Consider the following 27632-nt stretch of genomic DNA (forward strand, 5'->3'; position numbering starts at 1 on the left):
CCAGACTCCAGTTCAAATCTTCAGAAAATACTTTCCCTCAGTGTTGTCATGTGGTACTCATGTCTGTGAGGATAAGTGGTACTTTGTACCACGGTGTTTCAGTTTTCATGATACTTTACAAATCTCATTATTCATTTCACCACCTTCCACCAGCTCCTTGATGACATCCAGCGATTGTTTCCTTTTCTTTCCTTTCTCTTCCCATAAAAAGAACACAGTCAGGAAATAATAAGTAATTATAGCTCAGTTTTAACCATTTAATTTGCAATGAACTTTTTAAGAGAGATCTACATGTCCTGTGGGTTATGATACAGTGATTTTTTTTATTTAATTCCAATAATATCTTTCACAACTTTATAACTGAGATGCAGAATAAATGGATTTCTCTGCCTTCACAACAAAATTCACAAAAGATTCAACAATTTGAGCACTGTTCAGTTCAATCTGAGTTTTCAATGTAAAATGCAGAAATATGACCTAGTGATTAGGAGGGTTTGAGAGAGGCATTAATAAAAATAACTCCTATTGGTAAGTTCTATAAAGAATATTTTGATAAATGGAGAAACGTAAGAAAATCAGCATGGAAAATCAAAAGTAGAAAGATTTAGCACAGACAAAAGCAGTGCAGGCTTCCCCATAACAGTATGCCCATGTATTTCAACTATGAGCAGGAAGGATCATCTAAAAAGGGAAACTGAACTACCCAGTCAGCATCAGAAGGACTTCTGGCAGTGAAACCAGAACAGTCCTCAAGCGGGGCAGGTTTCGTCACTATTCTGATAGTTCTAGGGGAAACATCTGATGGAGAAATCGTGCTATCAGAGGACTGGAAGGACCCAGAGAGTCATAAATCAGGGCTAAAGCACAAGGCTTCTATGTCAATTCCTTGTGATTTGCAGATCTCAAGGATCCACCATGTTTGGTAGGGTATACCTCCCTGCTTCTTCCACAGACCTTTAATGGAAATGGCCTCAAACTCCGTAATGTGAAGTTCTCTGAGCTTCCAATCCCCTACATGAAAGTAACCCTTGAAACCACCAAAGAAACAGACACACAGGGATGTGTGTCTAGGAAGTTTTATATCTGGATAAGGACCCATGTTTGAAGAAATTTTAAAGCAGAATGAAGTAAAGCTAAGTGGTCTTGAAGCTCTTGAAAACTGGACTACAGTTTAAAAGTGTAGGATTAATAATGAGAACACGGAAAACAAGGAACAAAGAAAAAACTATTTCCCTTCCCAAAAAATTGTTTACAGACACTCAGAGCACTATCCATTTCAGATCCAATGCAAGTCATGTCTGCAGGAAGATTATCTGCAAAGAAAGGTGAAATTCCCCCTAATTCTCAGAACAGTGTTGATTCTATGTTACATAGAGGAAAAAAATCTGAAAATTGCCCGTTAAAAGGTATGCTTGAATATAAAGAATCTTGGATTGGAATTTTCCTGAACTCCACTATAAGATTCATGAAAACAAAAAAGAAAACGTTCACCACTGTTTATAAGAAATTATCTGCACCAGGATTTTCTTCATCTGTCCTTTACTTGGTGAGACTGAAAATAGAGTATGCTGACCAGGTTTACATCTACAGAACATCCAAGGAAATGACAACATTTATGTTGGCCAAATTACAAGAATCCTCAGACCACTAAGGGACTGCCATGCCAGATCAGACCCATAGTCCATTTAGTCCCATGTGCTATCCCCAACCGTGGCCAATCTCAGATGCTATGAGAGAAATTGTGATGCACAATCATGCAATAACATGCTTATGGAGGAAGCTTCTTCCTAACCCTAAGCAGCTAGTGGTCCTCTGAAACATGAGAGTTCTCATGCTTTATACGTATTTATTACTCTAGCTAGTGTAACTGGGGATATACAGCACTCTAAAAGACGCTGATATGTACTCAATACTGTTTGATATTTGAAGGACTTGTATCTCTATATTTGTTTAAAACAGAATATTTTGATAACTCTACGGGTTTTGTTTATTTTTTGGTCATATTTTGTGTACACTGGTTGTCTAATAATTGTTTATGGGAAGAGTCATCAAGCAAAATATTATGAGTTATAAATTCATAACTTCAGCGACTGAGTTAATATGTTACTTATACAAATCCATTTTCCAGCCTTTTCAATGGCAGTAATCTATAATGAAATTCATATATCAGTACAAAAGGGCATACTACTCCTGCTAATAATTACAGTTTTACCTGAGCAAGGTAATAGTTGCACGTGACAGGCATGATCCAAAACTCACTGCGGGGGAGGGAGGGGCGACTGATTGATTTCAGCAGGCTTTGAATCAGGCCTAGTAAGATTAAAATCAGACTAGTATATATATTTTGGTGGTCACACAACAGAACCAAGAGGCAACCTGCTCCTTTACTCCTTTACTAAAACAAGTCTCAGTTGTCAGGGTTGAGTAATACTTGCATGAGTAAGAGTTTGCAATCAGGGCTTTGGCTAAGAAATACTATACATAAAAATCTCACCTTGCCTTTTTTCAGTAGCAAGTAGGTCTGTGCACAACAAGCTTTCAACAAATATCTGCCTTTTTCTAAAATCAGGTAACTTTGCACCTTTGAAGTTTCACTTTTCCACAGAATTTCACAAAATAGCGGTTTGTATATCACACATATGCAAACCCTCAAATTGTAGTCAAATTTCCAACTTGCTTTTCTCTTAGAATAGCCCTAACATGAAACATAATTCACAAAAATGTCAAATATGGACCCATTTAACAGTTCATAAAGATACAAAAATCAGATTTTGAGTAGTTGTGCCATTTGTTTTGAATAATTTGTACACCTCTTGTCCTTAGATGCAAGGACTTATATTTTTATTTAAACATTTCTCTGAATGGAGAAATGTAGACATGTAGAAAAAGATTATTAGACTAGACTCGGGATTCTTCTGGCCAAATCCTGCAGTGCTTACCTAACACAAAACGTCCATTGAGGTAAATGAGAGATTTCCCTGAATAAGGTCTGAGGAATAGGCCACCAGACAGTGAAAGACTTATGAGCTCAGGAAAGCAGATATCTGTCCATTGAATTTTTCCCCTTCCATCACTTAATGTAGATTTTCTACCTTCCTTCATGCATAACATTGATGAAAAACACGTCATAAAATAGATGCAACACCAGCTTTAAAATAAATGGTTAGATTTTCATATTAATTTTCTTCACATTGTTCACTACAAAGTAAATTTAAAAGGTATTAAAACCACAGTTTCACTCTCTCTGATATAAATCTTCCTCTTCTTCCCCATTAAAATTTTTCGCACCTTCCATCATTCTTTTTGTGTTCGTCTTCCCGCCCTAATCTCTGATCCCACTTCTCTTTACACTGTTCCGTCCCTCCCCCTTACTTCAGACACTCTTTCTCTCTCCATTCCCTTTGCTCATCCTCCCTTTCCTTTCGGCTTAAATCCTTCCAGGTTCTCCCCCCACACAACCCACAATATCCCCTCGCCTTAAATACCTCCACTCTCCCTCCTCCCCCACTTGATCTTCCACACTTTTCTTCAACCAAAATCTCCCTCCCACAATTCCCCACACTCTCCTCATGCTCTGTGGTACGGGAGTGCTACCCATTCACCTTCCTTCTGCAGAGCAGAAAAACAACAAAAGCACGGGTCATCCATTCATAGCATAAATGAAACTAATGAAGTCTGACTGAAGGCTGGGGGAAAGGGGAAAAGACAGAAAGACAGAAAGAAACGACTGCTTCATATTTGTACAAGTGAAATAAAACTAACCACAGGCCAGTACTTGAATGGCAGACAGCAGTAAAATAAGCTTAAACAGAAAGTCATGTAGAAAGCCACACTACCATATGCAAGGTTCCCCCTGGAGTATGTATAGGAAAATAGTCCCCCTAAAATTTTAGCATGTCTGCTTTTTATCCCACAAAATAAGGCTAATTGTCCGCAGTGTCTGAACTGTTTTTCTTGCATGGTAGAGTAGAACAAGTAATATCTCTTCATCTGTCTGCTTGAAATATTGCCACTAAGGCAAAAACAGCACTAATCATGGTACTCCAGCAAGCCATGAAGCCAGTCCAGAGAGTAGTGAGCGACTGAGCGCATGTATAATCACACAAAGGAGTGGGGGAAAGAGGAAAGCTTCATCAGAGGAATAGTTAGACACAAGCATCTCCCCCTCGGGAATGAGCAGGGAAAGGATAAAAGCATAGAGAGATTCCAAGGCATAAAGAATGGAACTATCCCTAGTGCTAGAAGACCACTGAATCTACTGGAGAAAACAGGCATTTGGTGGTAAACAAGTATATTATTGGAGTTCTCCATATCCTGCAAGTCTGGTGCAATACTTGTGGACTAAGGCTCCAATTCCCCAGGACCCACACTGTAACAGCTGAGCCAGGCTACTTTAAAGCTCAGTTTCCTAGCTATCTAGATTGCTTTGAGAGGGGCAGGATCCGTCTCTGCCCATTTCAGAATTGGCAAGGCCTCTGTGAGGGAGCTAGACTTTGAACTCAGCAATCAAGGGAGGACTAAGACACCCCGTCAGCATTGCCTGGACTGAGTAGGACTGGATTTACTAGCATCTGGGGTGTGAAGTGTAGAAGAGCCAAGTGAACAGCTCTCTTCATTTTCAGCCTGTCAACAAGAAAGGTTTTCTTGCTCTTTGACCACTTGCTGGGTGCAGACATGCAGCTCATAAGGCCTAACCATTAGAGAAGACAACCATATCTTCTTACAGAGCTTCAGCAGTCAGCTGATATTAGAAGCTTTGTCAATGGATATGATCAGCCAAAGAAAGGTTTCAAAGTGAAGCGAGGAGAGGCCAAGGTAGGTGCCCTTGTGGGACACCCACAGAATGTAGACTAGGAAGGACTGCCCTGGGATGAGGGAATCTCTGGGTGCTGTAGAGTCTTGTGCTTCACCCCTCCCCTGAAGGCCCTGGACACAGGGTGTATGTTAGGGTCACATCCAGGGACAGGGGTAGGGCCAGAGTGGTGGTATGCTCTAGAGATCCTGTCTACTGTAACAGGACCTTGGGGGACACTTCAGCTAGGCCTAAATGGGGAAGGTCTAAATGACCCCAGGAGCCGAATCAATGTTCAGCCAGCCCCAGGATCAAAGGAATACAAAGCCAGCAAAAGCCACTATTGCTTCCTCTTCCCTGCTTGGGTCCTGCCATGAGCATAGCTCAGCTGAACCCGAAGGGTCAGGGTCATAATGTTTAGAGAGCAGCTAATCTCTATGGTTAGGTGAGAGAGCGATGGGGCTGACGCAGTAATAGTTGTATCAGTGAAAGTTTTGATATCCCTGAAGGCCTAAACTGAGGTATACAAGAAAGCAAAGGAAAAGCAGAGACTATCAGGCAGCTGAAAATTCAGGGGCAGGGACCTCTGATAGCACCTAGGAGATACATTATAAGAACAGCCACATTGGGTCAAACCAAGGTCCATCTACCCAGTATCCTGTCATTTGACAGTGGCTGGTGCCAGATGCTTCAGAGGGAGAGAACAGAACAGGGCAATCTGTCAAGTGACCCATCCACTGTTGTCCCATGCCAGCTTCTAGCAGTCAGAGATTTAGGGATACCCAGAGCCAGGGTTTGTGTTCCTGACCATCTTGGCTAATAGCCATTGATAGAGCTATCCTCCATGAACTTACCTGATTCTGTCTTGATACCACTTGTACTTTTGGAATTCACAACATCCCATAGCAACAAGTTCCACAGGTTGGCTGTGTATTGTGTGAAGAAAGTACTTCCTAATGTCTGTTTTAAATCTACTGCCTATTAATGTCAATGGGTGACCCCTGGTTCTTGTGCTATGTGAAGGGGTACATAACGCTTCCTTATTCACTTTCTCCACACCATTCATGACGTTATAGACCTCTATCACATCCCTCCTCAGTCATCTCTTTTCCAAGCTGAACGTCTCAGTCTTTTTAATCTCTCCTCATAGGGAAGCCGTTCCCTACCCCTAATCATGTTTGTTGCCCTCCTCTGTACTTTTTCCAGTTCTAACATAACTTTTTTGAGATGGGGCGACCAGAACTGCACAGTAGTGAAGGTGTGGGCATATCATTGATTTATAAAGTGGCAATACAATAGTTCTTGTCTTATTATCTATCCCTTTCCTGCTGGTTCCTAACATAGTTAGCTTTTTTGACTGCCTCTGCACATTGAGCTGATGTGCTCAGAAAAGTATCCATAATGACTCCAAGATCTCATTCTTGAGTGGTAACTGCTGATTTAGACCCATCATTTTGTATGTATAGTTGGGATTATGTTTTCCAATGTGTATTACTTTGCATTTATCAACACTGAATTTCATCTGTCATTTTGTTGCCCAGTCACCCACTTTAGTGAGCTCCCTTTGTAACTCTTTGCAGTCTGCTTTAGACTTAACTATCTTGAGTAATTCTGTATTGTCTGCAATCTTTGCCACCTCATTGTTTACTCCTTTTTCCAGATCATTTATGAATATGTTGAACAGCACTGGTCCCAGGACTAATCCGTGGGGACCCTGCTATTTACCTCTCTCCACTGGGAAAACTGACCATTTATTCCTGCCCTTTGTTTCCTGTCTTTTAACCAGTTTCTGATCAATGAGAGGACCTTCCCTCTTACCCTGTGGTTTCTTATTTTGCTTAAGAACCTTTGGTGTGGGACCTTGCCAAAGGCTTTCTGAAAGTCCAAGTACACTATGTCCAATTGTCCACATACTTGTTGACCTCCTCAAAGAATTCTCATAGATTGGCGAGGCATGATTTCCCTTTCCAAAAGCCATGTTGACTCTTCCCTAACCTATCCTATTCATCTATGTGACTGATAATTATTTCCTTTACTATAGTTTCAACCAATTTGCCTGGTACTGAAGTTAGGCTTACTTGCCTGTAATTGCTAGGATCACCTCTGAAGCCTTTTTTAATAATCGCATCACATTAGCTGTCTGCCAGTCATCTGGTACAGATGCTGATGAAGTGATAGTTTACATACCAAAGTTAGTAGTTCTGCACTTTCATATCTGAGTTCCTTCAGAACTCTTGGGTGAGTTCCATCTGGTCATGGTGACTTATTACTCTTTAATTTATCAATTTGTTCCCAAACCTCCTCTACGGGCACCTCAATCTGTGACCGTTCCTCAAATTTATCACCTAAAAAGAATGGTGCGGGAATGTCCTTCATATCCTCTCAGTGAGGACCGATGGAAAGGATTCATTTAGCTTCTGTGCTGCAACAGCTTTGTTTTCCTTGAGTGCGCCTTTAGCACCTCAATCGTCCAGTGGTCCCACTGGGAGCCTCCTGCTTCTGATGTATTTAAAGAAAAATTTTGCCATTAGTTTTTTTGTCTTTTGCTAGTTTCTCTTCAAATTCCTTTTTGGCCTGCCTAATTATACTTTTATACTTGACTTGCCAGAGTTTATGCTCCTTTCTATTTTCCTAAGTAGGATATGACTTCCAATTTTAAATGGTGTCATTTTGTCTCTAACCTCCTCTTTTACTCTGTTGTTTAGTTATGATGGTCTTTTTGGTGGGGGGGTACTCTTGCTTTTTTATTGTTATTTGAGGTATAAATTCAGTTTGAGCCTCTATTATGGTGTTTTTATAAAGTTTTCATGCAGCTTGCAAGCATTATTCCTTTTCATTTCTGTTTAACTAGTCTCATTTTTGTGTAGTTCCTCTTTTTGAAGTCAAATGCTACTGTGGTGGGTCTCTTTGGTATCCTCCTTCTCCCGCCCCGCCCCCATGGGATGTTAAATTTAATTACATTATGTTCACTATTACCAAGTGGTTCAGCTATACTCCCCTTTTGGACCAGATCCTGTGCACCACTTAGGATTAAATCAAGAATTGTCTTGTGGGTTCCAGGACTAGCTGCTCCAAGAAGCAGTCATTAATTTTCTCTCTCCATCCCATCCTGAGCTGACATGTTCCCAGTCTATATGGGGATAGTTGAAATCGCCCATTAACATGGAGTTTCTGTTTTTGTTGCCTCTTTAATCTCCCTGAGTATTTCACAATCACCGTCACCATCCTGGTCAGGTGATCAGTAATACTGTTATACTCTTATTACTCAAGCTTGGAAATTCTATCCAGAGAGATTCTTTCACATATAGTGCCACTCCCGCACCAGTGCAACCTATTCTGCCATTCCTATATATTTTGTATCTTGCTATTACCATGTTCCATTGATTATCATCGTTCCACCACATTTTTGTGATGCTTATTATATCAATATCCTCAATCAATACCAGGCACTCAAGTTCACCCATCTTAATAGTTAGACTTCTTCCACTGGTATACAGGCACTTATAAAATTTGTCGATATCCAGTTGTCTGCCTTCATGTGACGTAACTGAATGGAACTCTTTTGTGTTTGACTGTTTCTCTTCTGTTTCTACCTGTACTTTACCTTCTATCCTCTCCTCTTTACTAATATCACCTTTAATAAATCCTCTTCTAAGGGATTTGTCTGTCCAAACCGTGTGCTCCTCTACACCTGTTGGCTTTCCTTAGCTCTTAGTTTAAAAACGTCTATACGACCTATTTAATTTTACATGCCAGCAAGCTAGTTCCATTTTCGCTTAGGTGGAGCCCATCCCCTGTATAGATTCCTTTATTCCCAGAAGGTTCCCCAGTTCCTAATAAACCTAAATCCCTCCTCCCAACACCATCATCTCATCCACACATTAAGAAGTTCTGTCTAACTGGCCCTGCGCATGGAACTGGAAGCATTTCAGAGAAGCCACCCTGGAGGTCCTGGACTTTATTCTCTTTACCTCGCAGCCTAAATTTGGCCTCTAGAACCTCTCTCCTACCTTTTCCTATATCATTGGTACCTACATGTACCACCAGGGCCGGCTCCAGGCACCAGCCGAGCAAGCTCGTGCTTGGGGCAGCAGATTCTAAGGGGCGGCATTCCCTCAAATCCTTTTTTTTTTTTTGCTTCATTGCTTCGGCCGCCCCACGGGTTTGTTTTTGGTTTTTTTGTGCTTCGCTGCTCTGGCCGCCCTGTATGGGGCGGAGGAGGGGAGCGCCTTGCTGGGAGCGGGCTGCGCGCTGCGTCTGCCCCAGCTGGTGCCAGGTCTGTAGCAAGCCCGGCAGGGCAGCCCGCGTCCTTCCCTGCCTGCCGACCAAAGCGGCGCGAAGCCCTCCCGGCAGGCGGTGCGGCGGGAGGGGCCGCGAGGCGAGCGCCCTGCTGAAGGAAGCCCTGGTCGCCCCCTTTCTCTCTCTCCCCCCGCTGCCCAGAGCATATCTGCAGCGCCGGGAGTCCCCCTCCACCCGCGCTCCGGCCACCCTGCACAGTTTTTTTTGTTTTGCCGCTCCGGCAGGTTTTTTTGGTTTTTTTGTGGCTTGGGGCGGCAAAAAAGCCAGAGCCGGCCCTGGTACCACGACCACTGGCTCCTCCCCCGCACTGCACATAAGTCTGTCTAGATGTCTCAAGATGTCTGCAACTTTTGCACCCAGCAAGCAATATACCACGCCGTTCTCTTGGTCATCACAAACCTAACTATCTGTATTTCTAATAATCAAATCTCCCATTACTATCACCTGTCTCAATTGCAGAAGGGCAAGAAGAAGCCAACACAAATGATTTTACCTTTCCCCTTTATGTCCCATCAAAAGACAGAAGGTCATACAGCTAGTTTGGAGAAGGGAAGGAGGTACCCATATTACGAGCTGTGCGGCCTGCATGTTGATGCCTGTAAGGGGACCAGTTACATGTTATAAACAGGCTCCTTCACTCAGAACAGCTGATAAAGGCCCTTTTATTTTTGCCATATTCCACGCATTTTCTTTAAAGTGGCTCCTGAGGAGAGCTTGACATACAGCATCGGCTTCTATAGAGGATGAGCAGGAAGTGGTTCCTGCATACAGTAGCTTCAAATCATCCATCTGCCCGTCTATCACTGGTGGAGAGAGGAGGACTTATTAGCACCAGCGCCAGCCATGCCCATCCACTTTTTAACAAAAGAAACAAGCACAGAATTCATGTCCCCTGAAGATTTGGCCAGGGAGGTGCTGCAATTACACCTTTTGCCCACCAGGAGCTGCTGTGGTACCAGAAGAGAGGGCAGCTGGCTCACCGTTGGAGAAGGAGGGGGCACTTTGGCCTTGCCTCCTCCTCCCTCCATTTCTATAAAGGCCCCATTTCTGGCGCCCTTACTTATTAGTATGGAATACTGGAGGAGCTACTTGTTACAGACAGAATATAGAGCCTTATTGTGCTCCCACTTCCATTGACAGCACGGACCAGATTGGGTCCTTAAGGAAGTAGACAACAACAACAACAATAAAAAAATAATAAAAAAGTAAAGGTATAGTCATTTTCAAATAAAACAGAAAACACAAAAACTTCAGTGGAAAAAAACCCAGATATATAAAAGAGGAAAAACTCACTAACTGCTCTCATGAAAGAACATACCTTTGACCTCTAGTGACTCAAATAGGGTGTTAATTGCCAAAGTATTAATACCCATTGCATTACAGATAATATAACTAGTCATCAGGAAATTATAACACTGTATATAATCAAGAAACGCTGAAGTCTCCCATAGAATTATGCAGAAGCAGTGGAAGATTACTAAAATGAGAAACTAACATTGTATCAGTTCAGAAGTATTCAATAACTCACAGCATTATGGAGGACAACTTAATACTTAAATGTATGAACACACATATTTTATATCTCCCTTACACTCTCTCACAAAATAATTCACACATTTTTACAAGCATACATATAATTTTAAAACACTAAAAACTATGTTTACATAATGCTAAATGAAAGACTTTTGCACTGTGGAACACATTTGGTTACATCTTTATTACTTTAAAATCCATTACCTTTCAACATACTTTAAATAACTTCCATTGCCATTTTGGCTAAGTATCAAAGATATTTGTTGTTTAAACAAGGGCTTCCTCTCTCCCTTATAATCCTCATTTGGTTCTGCCGTGAATTTGTGACATCATGGAATATTTCCATAGCAAAAAAATGGTGGCAATTTAAACACGGGATTATAAGTTTACAGAAGAATCAAGGATCAGACCTTTATTCAAGAACAAATATCTACAATAGCAGCTGGTGAAAAACAACAGAAAATTACTAGCCACCCAACACCTGTCAAGAATTGAAATAGTTCTATATTTTTAGCCCTACTTTATACATCTTATAAAGATAAAAATTTAAAGGGATAGATGATAGGGTAATTTCATATGATGGAGAGATTTCAGAAATCTAATAGTAACCAAATTCTTCGGACAGCAAGAGGGTGAAAACAGATGATATCAACTCCATTGTCCTAGCATTTAACATCTGCCTACCAGTTGTGCAACAAAAGTTTCCTCTATCTGTTTATATGTATCTATGGCTAGATCTACACTACCCGCCTGAATCGGCGGGTAGAAATCGATCTCTCGGGGATCGAATTATCACGTCTCGTTGGGACGCGACAATCGATCCCCGAATCGATGCGCTTACTCCACCAGCAGAGGTAGGAGTAAGCGCCGTCGACGGGGAGCCGCGGAGGTCGATTTTGCCACCGTCCTCACAGTGGGGTAAGTCGGCTCCGATATGCCGAATTCAGCTACGCTATTCGTGTAGCTGAATTTGCGTATCTTAAAGCGGACCCCCCTCCCCCCCGTAGTGAAGACCTGCCCTTAGTTCCCTCTGCTGGTTGGATGCTAACATGACAAAACTTAACTTTAACTGGTTTATGACAGGCAGATGTTACAAAGAGCAACTTATCTGTATGTTGGGTAGCTCATAAATGCACATGAGCATTTGTTTGCTATGAATTGTATGTATAGGTATGTTGGCATTTAATTATTTACTTATATAAATGGGCAAAGAATAAAGGTGGCCTTCTGAGAAAAAGAGATAAAATATTAGCATATACAAACATATTCAGTACAGAATTTCCATACACATTCATAGTAAGTGGGGGTTTTGTTGTTGGTTTTTTATATTTTTTGTTTTAATAAATATTTATTTCATTACAGCTCAGGGTTCAAGTCAAGCCACGAATAGCTCTGGGCTAGAAGCCATGAAGACTAGGTTGTACTCTCTAATCAAGCAGCTTTCCCCAGCTCTCTAGCAGGATGGGTTTCATTGGAATAATAATGCCAAAGCTCCCCCAGGATACACTCAGATTGACTTTTTAAAAGGGGGTTCCCAGCATGGAGGATGATGAAGCTCAAACTACATTCACCTTTTAATCATATTTAGTAGTGATAACCAGGAAAGACTGGTGGAGACAAAGGATGCATATCCTCTTGACCATACCACAACAGTGCTTTCTCCCCACCAAGTCCAGAAACAGAGTTGGATAGTGCCACAGAATCAACTGACTCTTCTAACTGCACATAGGAAGGGTAATATCCATGAATGGCAAGTTGTCTCCATATGATGACGATGAGATTGGGGGAGAATGAGTAAGAGATTATCTCAAAATACAGCTGGCCAAAGTCTTAATAAATGAAGCCTCTGGATTTTAAATGTCTTTAAATCCTGACATTAAAATCTACTGAAAGCCTCAGTAAACTATATCTGCTTTTAAATTATGTCCATTTACTGGCAAATGTCATCTATTTCAACATTTTTCAGACCTACTACAAAAACCATAGGATTCATCTATGTAATAGAATTTATAAATGTGTTATACTTTAGGCTGTTCCACAAGAAAAATCACAGCTTAATTAAGTTAACTAAGCTGATTAAGCCTTGCTCTTTCACCTATTACAGGAAATGTTTAGCCCTGGAGCCATCCTAAAGGCACCTCATGCAGCACATTACATGTTTTGTAGAGATACTGAGTATACTCAGTCACGGGAGATAGAGGAAGAAGCCAACACCCCACATTGTCAGCCTGCCTGCAAAAGAGCAGCAGAAGTATCAACTGCTAAGACTCCCTTCTTGCCTGAAAGGTAGGTACTGTGCTATAAAGGAATAGCGCAAACTGAGAGAATAGTACTCAAAAAAGTCCACATCTCTGGGTCTATGTTAACTGCAATTATTGTATAGTTAAGTCTCTGATACTACCATTTGAGTCAGTGTATTTGCAAACAGCTCATACAAAGAGGTTTAAACGTAATAGATAATAGCATCTTTGTTTTCAGCTAAATTTAGTTCAAAGTCTTGCCTTCGCTGCATCTAATGAGTTCATATTGTTAAAATAATTCTTTAAACGTTTCAAAATGTCTAAAAGCAATTTTCTAGTCAAATAAAAAAGTAGCTAAATAGGAACGCAAAATGCTTATCTTTGCTCCTGCTGGTGCAAGGGTGCTGCTCTGTGTCTCAGAAAGATTTCTGGCACAGTGAGAAAACCTGGTCAATTTCAGATTCTTTCCTGGGACCTGTCTGAAGTGTCGACAAGCAGCTAAGCTGAATATTAATATGCTCTCCATCATCAAAAGCTGTTGCATACCCAAAGGATGAGAAATATTTTAATCAGCTTTCAGCTTGTCTAGCAAAAGTCAGTTTATTCCTTTGGGATTATACATCTATGTGCTCAATTTTTGTCTCTGTGCTCTCTCTATATATATTACTTTTGAAACCAGCAGTAAAGAGCCCAAATCTGCTGTTTTGTCAGAAAAGCTATTTAAGGCTGTGATTCAATTACAATATTTTAGATTTAACAAGAACATCTAATAGATGAAAAGCAAAGGAAAAAAGAGTTGAGAAACCAGCCCTTTAGTATCCTTGTTTTACACAGTAACATTTTTTTAGAGAAACCGAGGCCCAGTTGGCTTTTTTTGTTGTTTTCTTTAGTTAAACATTTCCATCAGTATGATGAGTTTTCAGCAGTCATTTCTCTGTCTTTCTAGCCTCCATTTTCCTTACAATCGTCATGCAAGCTTTACGTTTTTGATTGACACAGTTCCTTAGAGAAATTACAATAATGCTATGGTTGACAACTATATCTATACAGATATATATGTAGACACATATTATATATAAATAAAACACGTGAGAGGTCGTTGAAGCTAAGCATTTGCCACATTTTTTGTACATCTTCAAAACTGTAGTAGGGTAGTAAGCCTAGCTTTATTGTGGTTCCTCAGAGAGACTATGTCAATTACTATGCTGCTGCACTAATGAACATACTGCTTAGGGGTAAATGGAGAAGACCTATATAAGTGCAAAATATTATTATTTATTATCGGTGATTTTTTAAGCCTTCCAAAAAGAGTATGAAGTCTCAGACTAATTTAGAGTCAGGGTTCCTTGTACACCTCCCACTGTGTGTCCATGTGAATACCATACAGAGTTACATCCCCGCTGTCCTGAGAGAGCACACACCACAGAGGAGATGCCATGGCTCTGTCCCTCTCTCCATGAAGAGATGGCTAGTGCACAGGGGGTAGAAAGCTGTCTCTGATAAAGGTTTTCAAGTAGGTGCTCTGCCTCTGTTCACCTGGGAATTCCAGGAGGCACAACATGGACCTCTGTGTAGACATGGCTTTGGGGGAAAAGCATCAGCACATGGTGGTTTGTAAAATAGTTGCCATCCAAATCCTTCTACATTGATATATCTCATTATAGTGAAACAATATGTTCATTCTTTATTTTTGTGCAAAGGTGAAATGCGAATTGCCTGATACTGCAAAGTGCTTGCAACTCAGAACTGCTATTTCACTACCCAGAAATGTGAAACAGGACAGAAGATGAGGCCTAATACTTAAAGCAGCGCAATGGGTAATGGGACAATCCTAAGTGCTATTGCTTTCTCCGCCACTGAATTACTGTGTAAACTTGTACAATTCACTTATTCAAACTGTGACCCACAACACATCTGCAAAATGGCCAGACTGCTACTTATCAAGCTCACAGAAATGTTGGCAGGCTTTATCAATTAGCATTTGCAAAGCACTTGAGATACAAGGCCAAAATGTTGTCATTAAACATACATATGTAAATCTGAGTCATGTTAGCTATTGCATAACTATATTGATTCTAAACATCTAGGCAACACAAATTGTAACAATTTCCCTTAGCCTCCAACAACACATTTTGCTGAGTGTCACCTGCTAGGTACTGGGGAAAATGCATCACGGATGTAACTCCACTGACACCATTCTCATTGACACCACATCTGAATTGACCCCGTCACTGGTCTTTAAACCACTCTATTACTATTATTTTTAAAAGATTCAAAATGAGTCCTATGAAAAGGGATGCCATTTAGTCCAATTGTGATAAACAATCACATTATTACACAGAAAACAACTTAAGAAGATTTGTTACGCTTAAACTTTAATATAAAGCCTCTGCTGTGAGAATTATTTAGAGTTCAGATTCACTGGCGGTCCAAAGAGGGCTGCCAAAACCCGATGTTAAGTAGAGACATTTGAGAAAAGCCAATAATTACTTTCCTGCTGCAGCATGGTAAACATTAAATAGATAAGCTGCATTTTATTGTGACTACAGCTTCAGGATTACTAAACGGAAGTGTGTGTAGTAAGCAAAATAAATGAAAAGTGCAGAAAAGTCTTGCCCAAGAGCCCATAAGAGCCAGGACTGGAAACTGAAATGGATTCCTGGATTTTATGTGGGGAATGATCAGGATATGCTATATGGGACTAACTCCTGCAATTCAATTCACTCAGGCAGAACTTTGCCATACGCACTGCCCTCTTGAGGCAGAGCTCGTCATCACTGGACCTTACTTTACAATTGGAACCATGTGGATAAACCTCATGCCCACACAGATCTGCACTGACTCAAATCTTCTCTCTCACCGGCAAGATGATAGTGAATAGTTCTTTTACAGCTACCATAATTTCCGTATATTTACGGTTATGGTAAAAATCAGATGTGGAAATTGAGGCTGATAAAGTGCTTAAAGTTTGCCACCTAAATACCTATGTTAGACACAGAAATTTTGACTTGGGGGCACCAGATTTTGAAAATCAGGCTTAAATTACTTGTTCAGATTATACACTGGTGATGTTGGTGATGGAACTAGGGTTAGAAGATCCCAGGTTTCCTGATTCCCATTTCCAGACCTGATCCACCAGACCACAGTGCCTTACATGGCAAGTCACTGAATTATTCTGAGCTTCAACTTCCTCATCTGTAAAAAGTAGGCTGTGGTTTTTACCATAAATGAAATTCTGAAAAAAAAAAAAAAACCTGTAGTAGCTACAAAAAGAGCTATTCACCTATGATTTTGCTAATAAGAGAGAGGACTGGGGATCAGACAGAATAGGAGCTGCACAGTTCCTGGAAATATTGACTGTTAGACAAGCATCTTTTCTTTTGCTCCCATCCACATTTACAAATTATGAGTAAAATGCAACTATATCTGTCCATGCTACAGAATTTCCACTTGGCCTTAGCAGCTAGCATGGGAATGGCTAGTGATGGTCAAGTCACTAAAAGGAGCTAGCAGTAAAAAAGGGTTTAACAAGTATTCGCTGTACTGTGAAAAAATTAGAGCAGATGATGACATTTTAATCACACTCATTTGATTTATTTCTCGTAGTTTATAACTTTGTCATAATAAAAACTTCTCTGGTCAGAAACTTTTTTTAACCCACAACCATACCTTTTAACATATTACACACACACACACACACACACACACACACACACACACACACACACACTTCTAAGTAATGAGTACAAACAAAATAGAAGTTTTGTGTTTCTCATCATTCCTGTGGCCCTGTAACTCAAAACTAATAGCCATTTACTTGAAGTATATCAGAGTATTTAATAAACTGAATAATTGGTCGAATTAAAAAAAAAAAGTTTCAACCACACAGGTGTTGCTTTTTTCTATAAAAGTTAATACATATTTTCAGCAGAAAGTTGTCACAACTTTCATCAGATTTAGAAAATTAAACAATGAGATGGCTCTCTAAAACTTATGATGGGCTTTTGGATCAAAATCAGCCTATTAAAAGTGACAGTACAATAATACTACAACAGACAAATTATAAGCTTCTAAAAGTGGGTAAATAATAACTGATCAATCAAAGATAGATCATGCACTGTGGTGCATATGTGTTCATCCAAGATATTAGCATAAATACAGCAAAGTAAATATATATAAAAACCATGCTAGCCTCATGATTAAAGGCCTGATTCTGCTCCCATTGAAGTCTATGATATAATTCCCATTGACTCTGATGAGGAAGTATAAAGCACTGAAGACATACTGTATGTCTAGCTATACCTTTGTATAATTTCTTTAGTTAGGAGACTAGCTTAGTTCATAACAATTGCAATAAACTGATGTATACACACATACATACGTGGATGTGCATGCATGTACAGATTCTGCAATTTGATCTGTGCATGCAGACCCTTGTCTTGTGCCTGCACAGAGTGCCAGTCAAGGCTACAGGGTTCAATATGGGCCCAGATTTCAGATTCCATGAATCTGATTGGAGAATTGGGATGTGTATATGTGTGTATATATATGCATATAAAAGTGAGAGAGAGAGAGAGAGAGAGAGAGGAACTTATTTAAATAACATTAAATTTTGTAGCACAAATCAGCAGATGTCTAGTAATTTAAAACTGAAGGTAACCCCCCAACCCCAACCACACACTTACCTCACAACATTGTCCTAACTCCCTCCCTGGCATGTATCCGATGCCCTAATGCACACAAATTGGGGTAGCCAGGCCACAACTTTGAGTTTGCTGGGTTATGCCAACCCTCATGTTTTCAAGAGTTGTTTTTTAAGTATACCATAAGAGTTACAGGGCTTTTCATCTCAACATTCCCAGTTAGTAATAGAAATGTTAGAAGTGCTTCATACCAACAGAGCTCAGATCTCAACTAGCTCATGTAAGGGTTAAAAATAGAAAGTGCTATCCACTGGTTTGCTCTGATGTTCCTGTAGATATTGTCACTGGATGTATCCTCAGTAGAATTCTATTCAACACCTCTGTCTTTAAGTACAAAGCTGTAGGCTGTAGCAGCTTTAGGAAACATAAGTATCCTTTTTTCTACTGCACAGTATCTGTGTGTGAAATTCTCTAAAGGGGTTTAAGTATTTACCCTGAACACTATCAGACAGTTTCTAAAATTTTCCTTATCCTGTTGCAAAAACACTTCAAAGAGAATCATAAACACACTCCTTTGTGCTTTCAGCACACATTTTGTTTTGGAAGCTTAAATCTGAATTCTCTCAGAATTGTAAATATATTTTTAGGAAGATGTTGTGCACAACTATTTTTTAAAATTTTTGTTAATGATTCTCCAGTAAACAATGCTGAACGTGCTCTCTCTTTTCTGAGGAGTGGAAATACTGGAGTCAAAGAAATTAGTGGGATAGAAAAAGGAAAGAAACTAATAAAATACCAGACTTCATTATTAGTTTTTTAAGTAAGGGTAAATTTCTCTGAACATTTCAATCCTGGTATGCATAAAAATTGACCTAACAAAAAAAGTATCTTTATTTAAAGGGTCTGGTATAAGCAGATAAGAAAAGCCCAGAAATTCAGGAGTTATGGCTGAAATTCAGTCCTTTAAGTAGCCATGTTTTGCAGCTCAGTAGGCAAATATGATCACCTGGCAGTCTGAGGCCCTCCACCACAGGACTGTGACAACTGCAATATCTAAGCACAATGTGAAAGTTAGGGATGGAATTTAAGCCTTAACTCAAAATTTCCTGACTTTTGGCTGTCAAAGTCAGATCCTGATAACATCTGGCACTTACATAACACTTTACATTTTCAAAGCCCTGAAGAGATATTAACTAATCAACCTGCCAATTCCTTGAATCTAATTTTAGCTGTTTAAAAATGTCAAAATAACAGAAAATTCAGAGGATTTCTTTTAAAAAGATAGACTGTTTGCCTTACAGATCATCATAGTTATTTTGGCACTGATACACATTTAAACCTTTTAAAATGTTGGGGAAAATATAAACAATATGATAGTCCTGGACTGAGATTCTATATCTTAAGCTTCAACCTAGACTCAATTTTTACCGCCAATCTATAAGCTCCTGACAATAGTGGCTTATAGCAGAAACTCTGAAATATCTTCATATATAGCAACAGTAGCAAATAATGAAATAGAATTCAAAAAGGAAACAAAGAAAAATAATCTAACAAGTAAATATTTTGTCTCTCCAATTTCAATTTAAGTGAAAGAATGATAGAAGGGTACTATTGAGGATAAGAACAACAAGAAGAACATGATTAGTTGTACTGTTACTAAAAAAAAAAAATCCCTGAACCTCTAAGATGAAACAGTTGTGCTTCAAGATACCAGACTGCATGGAATGACACTTCATTCTTTATAATCACATAAAATTTATACATTCCTGTATGTACAGTACATTTATAAATTAAAATGAATGGTATGCTGCATTTAATCATTATTAACTGTTTAAGCATGCCAAAACAATAAAACAAATGGTATGAGATTTCCTGAATTTAGACTATTTTATTAACAATTAAATGCCAAAAGCTTATGCTTAGCTTCTGTATGTTTCATGCCTTCAAGTGAGACCTTTTTACAGTAGACAAACAGTTATGCTATTAAAACTCCAAGTCACTTCTATATTTCTGTACATTTTAGTGCCATGATTTTCTTCCTCTTGCCAAATCCCTACATAAATGGGTGGGATTAAATAGAGCCTAGCCCACCTAACATAATTATATATGTTGTGCTTTTATACTGCAATGAAACTGATATATTTTAATAATCCCAGTCTTGGCTCTTACCCACTAAAGTCAATAAAGGTTATTAAGGCCAACTGCTATATAAATACGTTGCTCCATTGCTAAATGGTCTGCCAAAGCAGGAAATACAATTTATGACAAACAACACTACTAGTGTCTTCATTTTTTAAAAGGAACATTAGATATGTTAACAAAAATCTTGAAGATTTGTCATTCATGTGTAAAATCAAAGTCGATTCACTTTTCATTTCACAAACAAAACTATACCAGTGATTTACATTTTACTTGACCAAATTTACATTAGAGTTTAAAAAAAGTCTTAGAATTTCCCCATTTCCTTATTTTTAATTCTTTCTTTTCCCACAGCTTTGGTGCAGTTTTAAACATTTTTATAGGTAAAATAAATGTCAGCTTGTGAGGTTTGCATGATATCAGACCCTGAGAGACAAATTGTCTTTCCCCAGAATCTCAGAACAGCTACAGCAAGACTTCTTCACATCACATGAGATTTCAGCTTTTCAGACTTCTCTTTACCCAGAAAGCAAAGCTTGTACAGTCCCTTTCAAATGGTAACTCTCTCTTTGAATTCAGTGAGCACTTATCCTGATGTTGCACATGATAATGTGGTAATCTTGGATGACTTTTTTTTTTTTTTTTAATACAAACATTTGAATAGCCTTCATATTTTTAAGGGGGGAGGAAGGGCTGTGAAGACTGGTCAAACTGCTTTGGATTTAAGGGCTCATAAATTCATGAGGTAATATTATGGGGAAATGTGATGTTTTATCAGAATGTCATTCAAATGAAAGGTTTAACATTTACATCACAAGAGTGAGCCCTGAGTAAAACTATCCTCAGGGAAAGAAATGCCAGGAATAAACATTATGATAAAACTGTATGCTTACTATAATGTATAAAAATATTAAATAGAGCCCTGAGGTTTGGAAACATTGGGTTAAACTTTTTGAATTATTATTTTGTTGCGACACTGGAGCAATTACAGCTAGCAGAATTAGAAGTAGTTTTGGAAAAAATATTTTTTTTAAAAATCATCTTTAAACAGGAAAACAGAAAACAAAAACAAAGAGACGAAGACCTGCTTTTGTAAAATTCTAGATACATACATGTAAAAATGCATGATAAGAGTTTTATGGCTCATCCAGAGGTAAAGAAAAATGCACTGCTTATTAAAGTATTTCCTTTTAGAAGGAAACCTCAATAGTGCTTCTGTACAGACAAAATTAACAGTAGCAAGACATTCAGAATTTAGATTTTTTTCTAAATTATACTCTAAAATGATTTTTTTATAATCATTCAGCTAAAATGATTATAATTTACAGAAATATATTGACTGTAGACTGGCAGGTACCTCCAGAAATGTTGTTTTGATTTAACTTATTTCGATAGAATCCAAATGTGCACGAAAACACTGCACTTTTTATGTTAAATTGCTGTTGAATTTGTTAACCCACAATTGATTTCCTGTGTTATGGAATCTTAGAGATTACAGCTAACTTGAAGCAACAGGGATAATTCTTGACAGTTAATGCTACATTTCTATGTACTTTCTCAAGCCCAGTATTGTTGTTACATTAAAACTGCAGCTCAACAATGCCCCCTACTGTCAGTTTTTAAAAGACTGTGGTACATGCTGCAGGTATAAAGAGAAAGAACAGAACTGAAAAAGGCTGCTTCTGGGTCCCAAATACAGTAAGCACTAAATTTACTTAAAGACTCATCAAAACAACAGACATTCTCAATTAAAATTCTCTACTGTCTCCCTCAATAGCTGAAATTAATTGTGATTAATCATAAAACATTAAAGCAATTTTTAAAATTTAAATTAGAAGCAGCTTCTGTCTTGGCCTAAGCCTTCAGTTTGCTGATAAATATCATCCTGAGGCCTGTTGAAAGGAGATACACTGACGCCACCATGTTTCTAATTAGAGACACATGGTAATGTCACACCAATTGCAGAAAACCTAGCCCTTGAGAATTTCTGTGTGTGCTGTTTTTCCATGTTTCCAACACACAATGGTTATAAAATAACAATCAAACAATCTTGCATCTGCCTCACTAAGTCTTTGTGTTATAAGAAAATAGATAGTTATTTCAAGGAAAAATAAACTGAAAGGCTTTTTTAAAAATGATAAGTCATTTGAGATCCAAAAACATCAGCAGAATGGGAGTGCATGGATTTAAAAAAAGAGAGACAAATGCATTGAAAAAAATAAAAGTTACAAATCACTTCTTTCTTCACTGGTAAAATCCAGGGCTCTCTGATTTCTTTCTGCAGCTGGTAGGAGCACAAACATCGAAGAAGTGGGTTGTAGCCCACGAAAGCTTATGCTCTAATAAATTTGTTAGTCTCTAAGGTGCCACAAGTACTCCTGTTATTTTTGCGGATCTACATTCTGGTTTTCTGTAATGTTTTGAGTGTTTGGGATACCAGTTGCTGCAGAAAAAGCTCAGGATGTAGAACTTGAGCTCCAGTAGGCAAAAACATTTTTCTGTTCATGGTATAGTGTGAACTGTTATCTGCTATTGTTGGTGAATGAAGAAACTTTCCTCAAATTGAAAGCTACACATGAGGCCTGATCTGTGTAAATACTGTAAATACCATTGATGAGTTGTCAGTACTCTGCAACTCTCAGGATCAGGTCCAAATACAATGCCACGGAAACCTAACAACTACTCAAAGCAGATACTCAGGCTCCTTGTCTACAGTGGGGATTTGTCCAAGGTCAGGTCTACACTACAAAGTTTTGCCAACATAGCTATGTCAGTCAGGTGTGTACTGTAATGAAGTGTGATACCTGATCGCCATTGGTGTGCTGGCAAAAGTCCCTAGTGTAAACACAGTTATGCCAGTAAAACTGCATTTTTGCTGGTGTAGCTTATTTCACTCAGGGCACTAGAAGAACTATACCAGGAAAAGGACAGTTTTGCTGGTATAAGCTGTGTCCACACTAGGAGCTCTTTACCAGTATAATATATCTTACTGGCAAATCCTTCCATGCATAGACCTGGCCCTAGTTACAGCCAGCTACAGCCAGTCACCAGTGCAAAAACTTCTTGTAGACGGGCAATACTTGAAACTATGGTAAGCTGTGCCAGTTACAGCCATCTACAGCCAGTCACCAGTGCAAAAACTTCTTGTAGACAGGCAATATTTGAAAATACAGTAAGCTATGCCGGTACAAACAGAGTCTTCTAGCAGTTTGGCAGTAAGACATCATGGATTGCACAGGTCTAGCTACATCAATGGCTGGCCACCAATGCAAATCCCCAGTGTAGACAAGGGCAGCGATATATTTTCAAAGGACATAGTGATCTTAGCCACTCAACTACATTGCTCAAGACACTATTTAGCCTTGCATTCACTAGCATTCTTCTCTAGTCTTGGTCTAGCACAAGCACTGGTGAAACTGCATACAGATGTTTTTACCTGCAGACCAGTAGAGCTAGCTACCTTGGTGCTATATGGGGATAGCGCTGAAAATTTCCTGTGAAGACAAATTGTTATTAAGTAATAACCCAGTACTTTGACATCATACTTTACAGTAGTCAAAATGGACACTAAGCAACATGTCCTGTTGTTTTTTGGTTTTGTTCATTTTGTTTTGCTATTTTATTCCCTCTCCTGCTTTGCTGTAGGATTGGAAGGAAGCACTGGCATTATAGAGAGCACACAAATATTGAAAATTTAAAACCTGATTCTACCACGCAGTTACAATGGGTTATGCATGCAATGCATCAGCAGAATTAGGTTCTTAAGAGCTTTAGGCTATTTGCTAGTACTTACCATAAACTCCATCTTTTTCCAAAATTCTTCCAATTTAGCCATTGGTTCAAGCCACCAATCAGTGCATTTCCTATAGCGTTTGCCCTGAAACCAAAACTGCCTAAGCCACTCAAATTCGACCTGCAAAGAGATGAATGATATGTAAGGAGGCATAAATAATCTGTGCTCATTACTTGGAAAAACATATGAATCTATTCACATCTGTGCTGCTACTTATAAGATGGGGGCATTGAGAGTTTCTCCAATAATAAGTAGTTTCCAAAGGCAACTTTACACACAGAAATCCAAGCTATTTTTAATTTTCTTTTTCATGTCAATTGAGGCAAACATGCCTCAACCCTTGGCTTACTAAACTACCACTATGGGAGGGGAAATAGTTCAGTCCCCATAAATATTGGCCAATCTGATAAAATTTTCAAGAAGTGCATGTACTAGTGCCAGTTGTGGAGGTGGTTTTTATGATGGAGACAACAGTACTGATACTATAAGATAATTTCAAATAGGTCGCCAAACTACCACCAGATGATAAATTTTGGCCAAAGAGGATCTGGACGGGAGACCTAGAGATGAAATGATCTATTTCCCAATACCAATTCCTCTGACCCATCAGATCTATCATTTACTGCTTGGGGGCCCCAAAACAATTCTTTGTGCTGCCTCCATCAATTCTTTATTCACATAAAACAAACATTTCTTACTCTAGCTGTGCAGAGAGACGCACACTGCAAAAGCAAAAAAGGGTGCGCTCTGCTTAATTCCAGGCCACCTGAAGTCACAGATTCTGGGAGTTTTTCAGAGTGATGTAGCAGCAGACATTATGCTACTGACGCCTCAACTACCACAGCACTGCACTTCAGCATGCAGACAGCCTTGAAAGGCTCACATAAGAGAATATTGTCCTAGATTACAAGGTATGCAACAATCTTTTCATTTTTTAGGATTATTTTATATTCTTCAGAAAATAAACTAAACTACTTTTGAAGTCATACAGCACACCTCCATGTACTGTAGTAAAATATATTTTCCTGACTTCTTTAAAGGGCTAGTTCTATGCTGCAGCAGAGTACTGTGGGAGATGGGATGTCACCAACAGAGTTTATGCTGAGGCACCTCATGGAGGCAATGATCTGAGACACTGAAGGATCTGACACACCTCAAGAAGCTAAAATGACAAGAAAGCTAAGTTTAAAAAATAGTTATGTGCTGCACACCCCTTTAAGCCCAGGAGCACTAGGCACGTAACATACAACAGATAACCTGTGTGGGTTGTTTTTAATACCATACTTGCACATCATTCAGTACTATAGTCATAAAACATCTCTAAGACTGTATAACACACTGATTATTGTTCAAGCATAGTCATTCCATTCATCTTAATAGCCACCCCCCAGTCTCTGTTTTTCATTTGTTGTTCTTTTTGTTGATTTTTTTTATTAGTGATTTACAGTTCTGGTCTCTTAGATTTTTGTATTTATCTTTGTTATGGTAGTTATGTTTCACACAGAGGCTCAAAACTGCTTTAATCTTCACCTTTACCACAAAGAATTCTTTTGTTTACCCCTTCGAACTCTGATGAGGCAAACAAAGGCAACCTGTGAAGGTGAAACAATAATGAAAATGGCTTAAAGCCCTCACCTGAGAACACCTTTTAACCAACAGAACAGCTACAAAAGACTGAAAGTTGTTTTAGTCGACACTAACTAACTGTTTGTTTGATATGTGTAACTGATTTCAATAAAAGCAGTTTAAGCAAAGAAGCTGTACATACAATATTAAAACAACCCCATTGGTAAAACATGTCAACAGGATTAGAAGACATTACTTGAGGTAAATCTTAAATGTTTTGAAAGTGTCATTCAGCTTTTCTTAGTACTCAGGTTTAACAGCATATACCCTTCCTAATAAAGTTCAAGTAAAGTTTATTGCTCTTAAAGCATTATCCAGGTATGAAGTGTCGAGATGCATTTTGCCAGGCCTGTCTGGGACTGATTTTCAGGTGTGTTAAGAACTAGCATCTTGCACTGACTTTAACTGGAATTCTGAGTGCTCAGCACTGCTGAAAATAAGGCCCAATGGTAATTTTTTTGTTGGCTTCCTCCATTAAAAAGGCAATACCCTATAAAGTCTGGCAACCACAACGTTTCAGGAAATAAACCATACTGGGTCATTAATCAATAAAGAATTCTGCTTTAAAAAAAAAAAAAAATCAGTGTGACAACATGACCCATTATGACAGGAATGTGAATTCAGTCAATCTGAATTTTGACTAATTATACTGATTTGTCCTCTTGATCTATGTAAATTAAATCTAATTTAAATCTTTGGCACCCTGGTCACATTTTAAATACATCCTGGGCTTAACTGACAGGCAGTAATGGAAACGGTGGCAGCACCATTTACTAGCACAGCATGAGTGCTGCAACTACAGCCACACTGCTTAGTCACTTGTGACCTAGAAGAGCTGTATTATTCTCTAGGTTTTAGAGGTAAAGTTTAGTGGTAGGCTAGTTAATTTTGTGCAGGATTAGTTGGTCCCTCTAGGGGGGGGAGCATGCCAACCATGCCAAATTGTGACATATGTGCTTGTTTAATGATATGGACTACTGTTCACCAAAGATCTCAAACTGAGGTCCAAATTCATTTTACCTAGTGTCTCAACTTAGCATCTATACGGAGTTAAATAAAGATGAAAGGTCAATCAAAGTTTTATCCACTACATTAGTCTTCAAGCTGATCTTCATGAAGTAGTGCAGGCAGGCAGTTATTTGGTGGCTACAGCAAGAACTGAAAGTCAGGTGACTCCTGACTCTGCAAAGGAACCTCTCTGTGGCCATGATGTCACCATCTGTTTACTCATCTGTAAAAGGGGGATGCTGCTACTTATTTTTGTAACAAACCTTTTGAGATCCTCTGAAAGATAAGTACACTTTTTTTTTAAATTAATGCATGGTAGCTATCTTCATATCATGTTATAGACTAGGGTGACCAGATAGTGAAAAATCGGGATAGGGAATGGGGGGTAATAGGTGCCTATATAAGAAAAAGCCCACAAAATCGGGACTGTCCCTATAAAATCGGGAGATCTGGTCACCCTATTATAGACATACCCTGAGATGAGCATGTGTTAAATACTTTCCCAATGTTCTTAGAAGTTATATTCAGAGTTATACTCTCCCCTTCTTTCTTTCATTAAAACAAACCAACTCTTTAACAACATCTTTTCTTGGATCAACTAGGGGTTAATGAGGCATTCACACCTGCCTTCCTACTTCCCACACTTTCTATGACTAGGAGGATGCGAGGAAGAAAAGAAAAAAATCAAACATTGGAAGGTTTTTTAAAAGGTAAGGAGGACGAACTCCGTATAAAAACAAAAGGTCTGTTATATAAATCATTAGATTCAACACTTAAGGCCCTAGAATAAAACGAAATAAGACAGATAAATGCAGCAATTCCAACAGATGGAAATCATAGTACAATCACCAAACAGCTAGACACCCAAAGTAGCTGAGGTCAGTGAATATTCACATACCAGATTTGAATATCAGGTTAACAGTTGTGCCTCGTCTTTGACTACAGTTTCTCTGATGCAATTTTACATTGGAGACTTCCTTATACCAAAACTAAACTGAATGGCAAGAATGAACATTTAAAAATGATTAAAAATAAAATAAAAAAAAACTTTGGGCCCGATTTTAATCTCACTCTGTTTTCACTGCTGATTTACACCAGTGTTAAGTAAGACTGGAATCAGGCTTGTTATGTCTAACATCAGCTCATCCTCAAGTTGTCCTTTAAACAATGATTAAAGGCTAATTTTTAGGTTTATAGTCAATACTCGGCAGTAAAAGGCCAACAGCATCATTTGACATTTTGTGAGCCTGTGGTCCTCAGTCAATTATTTAAAGGTATTGGTTATTAAATGCGACCTATGTAGGTGATCTATATTTCCTCTCTTTTGTACCAGCCAGCCACCAACTGTGCTGTCATTTCACACTGATGTGGTAAAACACACATTAACCTTACTTTTGCTGTGTACATCACCACTCTTCTAAGCAGTTGACCTAAGAGTTTAACAACACAAACCTCTTTCAATTTAGCTTTTTCTACATCACGCTATATTCAGAAATAAACTCAATCTACTTTTGCCATAAGGAAGGATTTGATGTATGCAAGGAAGTGACTGTTGCCAG

General features: G+C 38.9%; 1 protein-coding gene across 1 annotated transcript in view; it reads right to left on the bottom strand.

Annotated features, from left to right (window-relative positions):
- The window catches only part of FTO (FTO alpha-ketoglutarate dependent dioxygenase), a 270679-nt gene that overhangs the window by 195367 nt on the left and 47680 nt on the right, over positions 1-27632 (bottom strand). Inside the window, exon 7 of the mRNA XM_029911787.1 lies at positions 23440-23559. Within this exon, the coding sequence (XP_029767647.1) occupies positions 23440-23559 (120 nt within the window). The remainder of the gene's footprint in view (positions 1-23439; positions 23560-27632) is intronic.

The sequence above is a fragment of the Terrapene carolina genome, unplaced genomic scaffold (assembly GCF_002925995.2).
Source record: "Terrapene carolina triunguis isolate 2854851 unplaced genomic scaffold, T_m_triunguis-2.0 Scaffold130, whole genome shotgun sequence".
NCBI classification, from domain to species: domain Eukaryota; kingdom Metazoa; phylum Chordata; order Testudines; family Emydidae; genus Terrapene; species Terrapene triunguis.